Raw genomic sequence first — 6,000 nt, 5'->3', positions numbered from 1 at the left:
TGTGTGTGTGTGTGTATATATATATATATATATATATATATATATATATACCACATCTTCTTTATCCATTCATCTGTTGATGGACATCTTGGCTCTTTCCATAGTTTGGCTATTGCTGCTATGTCCCTATTGGACATTGCTGCTATAAACATTGGGGTGCACGTGCCCCTTCGGATCACTACATTTGTATCTTTGGGGTAAATATCCAGTCACTACTACTTTTTTTTGAGCTTGCACTTATGTTTTAAGAGGATTCCAGGGGTACATTTTGCACTGAAATCTAAAGATTTCACTTAAATCTTAACTTAAAAAAACACTTCACAAAAATAGTCTTTGTCACTACATTATTTACTCATGTGTTTGTACATTTCTTTAATTTATGAATGATTTTTTTCAGTAAAAACACACATATTCCAGAACCACCAAAAGAAAACCCATATGTTCACAGCAACATTATTCATAATAGCCCAAAAGTAGAAACAACCCAAAGGTCCATCAACTAATGAATGGATAAACATCATGTATAATTCTATTTATAAGAAATATCCATAATGGGCAAATTCATAGGGACAGAAATTAGATTAGTGGTTTCCAGAGGTGTGGCAGGAGAAGGAAAAACCAATGGGGACAGAGTTTCTCTTTGTGGTAAAGAGATCTCTGGAAGTAATAGTGGTGGTGGTTTGCACAAGGCGGTGAGTATCCTAAAAGCCGCTAAACTGTACTCTTTAAAAGGATGAATTTTATATTATGTGAATTGTATTTCAATTTTTTTTTCTAGTCTATTGAATGAATCTGGCATGTGGTTGAAAAAGGCTGCGGACCAGAGGGCTGACGAGTAGAAGTCATGCGGCATCTGCGCTCCCCCTGTCGTGGCCCTGGCCCCAGTCATCTCTCGGGGGTACCACTGCAACAGCCTCCTCCTCTCTCTCACCCCCAAACCCACCTTTACAAGTGTCGCACTGCCCACCTGCAGGAACCATGCCTTTTTATTTTCCCCATGTTTTGACTTCTGGGACCTTGCTGAGCCGAGAGAGACTGGCCCTCCCAGGGATGGCCAATTCCTAAAGATACTAAAGGACTCACCCACAAGTGTGCCTTTCATTTGCAAACCAGCCAATCCAAAATACTCCGATCACTTCCTCTATCTAGTTCTGACTGTCCACCTGACCTCCTCACCCCAGGGCCAGGCGTCAGACAACTAGAGAGCCCCTGTGCCCCAGAGCCTGCAGACTTTATTCAAACGAGCCGATCCTACCCCTGCGCTCCCTGTCTGGCCTTACCTGCCCCGGGGAAACCACGATGCCAGCACTGTGCCCTGGCTCCCTCCGCCCCCTGACGGGCCCTGATGCACTTGTAGCCCCGCCTGGCGTGTCCTGCTCCCTGTGAGTAAAAACTTCTTGGGGCAACGTCATTTCCACATTATCCATATGATCCAGGTGTTACCGCACCTGATTCAAACGAAGCCCGAGCACATACTGAAACAGCACCCTTCAAATCTGCTTCCGCCTCCCCTCTCCCCACCCCAAAACTTTTCTCCCCCCGACACTCTCCAAGCTTTGTAGCCTCTGTAGCCCGCCCCATACATCTCCACCTTCCTACGCACATCCCATTCCCATCACCATGCCCTTACGTATGCTGGGGCCTCTGTCTTGGGCACCCTCTCCCTCACCCGCCTCTTCGCCTCCGTTGTTCCTGTGCCCGCATCAAGCTCCGCTTCGTCATGCTGCCTCCGGAAGCCCACCGGGATAGCCACTCTGTACTCCAACAGGGGTGGTACTCTCTCCCTCAAAGCCGGCAGCCTGCGTGTCTGTCTCCCGCCCGGCCCGGGAGTTCCTCCAAGATAAGCACGGTGATCCCTCAATTCTGGGTGCCCAGAGCTTAGCACAGAGCCAGTAAAGTACTGGTAACGCAATCAGTATTTTTTAGTGTAAGAAATCTCCTCCATAAGCATATAAATAAGCTCTCGGCGGGCGGAGCCCTCACCCTCTGGGTCCTTAGCAGGGCCCCGTGCAGGGTGGGTCCTGGGTAAAGGCCTGGGGGCCGAAAGCGTGAACGGAAGGATGACGGAGCAGGCAAGCGGGAGGCGAGCGGGTGGGGCCGCAGGCTGGTCTACTCACGCTGTTCCTCCCATTCGCGCTCCTCCTTCTCGCTGGCGTGGCTCTGCAGCTGGGCCTGCTTCAGGGTCCAGTAGAGTTCCTTGGCCCTCTGCTCTTCCCGGAGGCGAATCTGCTCCTCTCCTCGCTTCCTCTCCTCTTCCTCTTTCCTCTAAAATATCATGGGGACAGAAGGACGTTAGGTCACGAGAGAGAAGTGCCCCTGTGACTCTGGGGCAGGGCAGTGCTGTGGCGGGGTGGGGTGGGCCAGGGCTGGCGGCTCAGGTGCATTCTCTGACACAGGAAATGGCCATAGGCAGGCCTGATCACAGCTGCGGGGAAGGATGCAACGGGTTAAAATCCGGGGAACAGGGGCGCCTGCGTGGCTCAGTCGGTTAAGCTACCGGCTCTTGGTTTCAGCTCGGGTGGTGATCTCAGGGTCATGAGAACGAGCCCTCCTCACTGAGCGGGGAGTCTGCTTGAGATTCTCTCCCTCACCCTCTCCCTCTGCCCCTCCCTCCCTAAAATAAATAAATAAATCTTTAAAAAAATATGTGTGGAATAATGTGTAGACCCCAAAGCTTTCTGCAAAGATAAGAGGAGGCTGGGCCATCCTTGGCCATACCGGCATTCTGGGGGAGACGGAGGGTAGGTACCATTCCTTCTGGAGGCCAATTAAGCAGGATATGATCATGTCTTAACCTTCTGTCTGGATAAGATATTTCCAAGACAAGTAGGTTTCGGGGGACCCACATCTCCAATTGTCACACTTCGAAGCTCCAAAAAGCTGTGTGTGTGTGTGTGTGTGTGTGTGTATTTCCCTCTACCTTTGTTCACATCAAAGTAACCCACAGGTGTCAAACATGCATTATATGCTATAGGCTCATTTTCAGAACCAGCAATTCTCCAGACCACATCACCCCGAACTACCCACCCTCACCCGGTGCCCAGGGGCCACCATTCTCAATTATTTTAGCTGTTCCTTCATGTTGTGACATCTCTGTCTGAATCATGCAGCTGATTTTTTTATTTATCAATTCTAGACATTAAACTACTGCCTTTCCTTTTTGGTACATGAGTATTTGACACTTATGTTTGCCACATAGGTACACGCCCAGACTTTTCCTCTCCTCATCCTTACCGTGCCAACATCAAAATTTGTGGTGAAATCAATAATCGGTGTAAATACGGTTCACTGCAAAGCCAAAGTAGGGCGCTGTTTTCACCAATGATAAGAAGTACGTTTTGGGGCGCCTGGGTGGCTCAGTCGTTAAGCGTCTGCCTTCGGCTCAGGTCATGATCCCAGAGTCCTGAGATCGAGTCCCACATCGGGCTCCCTGCTCAGCGGGGAGCCTGCTTCTCCCTCTCCCACTCCCCCTGCTTGTGTTCCTGCTCTCGCTGTCTCTCTCTCTGTCAAATAAATAAATAAAATCTTTAAAAAAAAAAAAAAAGAAGTACGTTTTGTAACTTTCTAACATAATGTGGGTATGATATGTGGGTATGTCTCAAGACTTGCAAGTTGCCTTTTTAATAGGCAACGTTTTTTTCTTTCTTCTTAAAATAATGATTAATAAATCAATACTTAACTAATATGGCATTTTATATTCAGTAAAATATGATAGTATGATGGCTTTTTCTTTCCTGGGTTCATAATTGTTTTATCCTGAAGTTGCATATTGAATTTTCCCAACTTCTCTAAGATCTGTCGTAAATCTTTCTCTGTGTTTATTATTATAACAGGTAAACAGCAGTTATCTTTTTTCAGGGGTCGCCACTGTCCCCAGATGCCAGCCTTCCTTCTTCTCCCATCTCAGTTTGTTGTTACCTGGGTCTCCTGTCTGTCCATCCACCTGGGGACTCATTTCTCAGCCCTCCTCCAGTTGAAGCTCTTGTTTCTTTGTTCCATGTTCTTTTTTGGCCACTTCGTCATTTTGCAACAACATAGCTAGCAGGACTTCTCAAGTATGGACTCACAGGGAGACACTCTGAGTCTTGTCTGAAAACATCTATATGCTGCCTTCAGATATAACTGCTAATTTGTCTGAGCATAGAATTCAATTAAAAATCACTTTCCTAAAGCAGAATTTGGAAGACTTTACTTCCCAGCATCCAATACTGACCCTTGGATTCTCAATTTTCTGCATGAGACATTAATTTTTCTCTTTATCGCTGATGTTCTGAACATGGTTAAATGATGTGCCTTGGTGGGGATTTTCTTTCATTGATTGTGCTAGGCACGCAAGGAGCTTTCTGCCTGAAGTCTCAGATCTTTCCAGTCTGATACACCTTGGCTTAGAATTTCTTGGGTCATTTCTTCTCCTCTCATTGTTTTTCTTTCTAGAACTCCTGTTTGTCAAACTCTGGACTCCTTGACTTGATCCTCTAGGAGGCTTAGCATTTCTCTCTTATTTTCTCTCCCCTGCCTTTGCTGTTCTACTTCCTGGTTGATCCACTGATTTTATTGTCTAAACCAAATGCTACATTTTTTATTACAGATTGCATTTGTAATTCCTAAAGCCCTCCTTCTTATTCTTTGGTTGTTCCTTTTTGCTTCATTGCACCCTGTCCTGGTTTCAAGAGTGTAATGTTTCATCTCTGAGGACTTTAGAGCTTTCTTCCCCACCCCCCATATTCTGATTTAGGTCTATTTCCTCTGTTTTTTGCTTTTTTTTCCCTTTAAAGTATGTTTTATGTGTTGCCTGTCATTGGTGTTGGAGGCTTTTCTCAGATGTCTGATGTTTCCTGGCTGTCCATATTCAAGACAGGAAATAACGATCCGAATGGGAGACTCAGAGTGTGTAGACAGGACTTCCCTGGGAAGTGGGCTTCACTCTAGGATGACTGGATGAGGAATCAGCCATTTCACTGAGGAAAATACTCAATACTCCAGTGTAAGTATCTAGAGGTCCTTTGACTGAGATTATTCCGTGTCTTCTCCTCTATCCTACTAGGTGGTGTCTGAGCACCAGCATACCGAAGTCTGTGGGGGAGGCAGTCTGCAGGCAGGACAGCCCTGAGACCTTAGCTAACAGAACCCCTAGCTTGCGTCCCACATTTCATAGGAACACCATGCCTTGAAATGCCTTCTTTGCAAACATCCCCCTCAGGTGTCCCCCAGGAAAGGCCAAAAAGAGTCCTCCCAGGATTGGCAGGGGCAGCAGTGGTATCCAGGTAAGGTACCTTAAGTCCAGACCAGGTCCCGCATGAGCTCTAGTCCCTTGTTTCTCCCCCTCAGGGTGTTCTTTGACCCTCTCCTTCATGAAAGGGATTAACCATATGGCCCCAGGAGCTCCAAGATGCATATTTATGGAATCATCCTGAAGTCCAGTGGCCAGGCCACGTTTCCAGGGGGGTGTCCTAGCAAGCCTACAAACCCTGCCAGTAGGCACCGTATTTTTATCGCAGCATTGCATGAGATTGGGTCACCAGAAAAGACCTAACAGGCTGATTTCATGTGGCTCAAACTGATAATTTATGAGAAACAAAGACACCATGCAAAAATACTTGCTGGCCCTGTGCATCCCAGAGGCGACCCAGGCTGCAGGTTCCATGGCTCAGGTTACTCACTGCTTAAAGTAAGACCCTTCCTTAATCCTCCTGTTTCCCACCTGCCCCTCACCTGCTCTCGACACTCAGCCTGACACACTGAGCTCTGAGCCTCTGCCCACTCCCCATCTCCTTCGGCTCGGAGGGAGGGATATAGTAGCCTGGGTGAAAATGTGGACATGAGGGTCCAGCCATTCCGCAGGGAAACTGGTCGCCAACCTGAGCTCCCTGCTTCACAGTCCCTGGTGTCTCCAGGTCCCGAGCCCATGGGGACCCAAACTGAGCCAGCTCACCCACCCACCCCCTTCCTGCAGGTGCCCCACTGAACCTCACCACTCTGTCTTCCAGCCTTCAAACCTCA

At 47.7% G+C, this 6,000-nt stretch overlaps 1 protein-coding gene across 2 annotated transcripts in view; it reads right to left on the bottom strand.

The window, feature by feature from the left end:
* The window catches only part of SH2D4B (SH2 domain containing 4B), a 61,414-nt gene that overhangs the window by 42,850 nt on the left and 12,564 nt on the right, over window positions 1-6,000 (bottom strand). For both annotated transcript variants that reach the window (XM_032423754.1, XM_032423755.1), the window contains exon 3: window positions 2,118-2,265. In XM_032423754.1, coding sequence (XP_032279645.1) covers window positions 2,118-2,265 — 148 coding nt within the window. The remainder of the gene's footprint in view (window positions 1-2,117; window positions 2,266-6,000) is intronic.

This window comes from Phoca vitulina, unplaced genomic scaffold, assembly GCF_004348235.1.
Source record: "Phoca vitulina isolate PV1807 unplaced genomic scaffold, GSC_HSeal_1.0 scaffold29, whole genome shotgun sequence".
In the NCBI taxonomy this organism is placed as follows: domain Eukaryota; kingdom Metazoa; phylum Chordata; class Mammalia; order Carnivora; family Phocidae; genus Phoca; species Phoca vitulina.
Note: the sequence above shows the minus strand (reverse complement) of the source record. Positions and strands in the feature narration are given on the sequence as shown.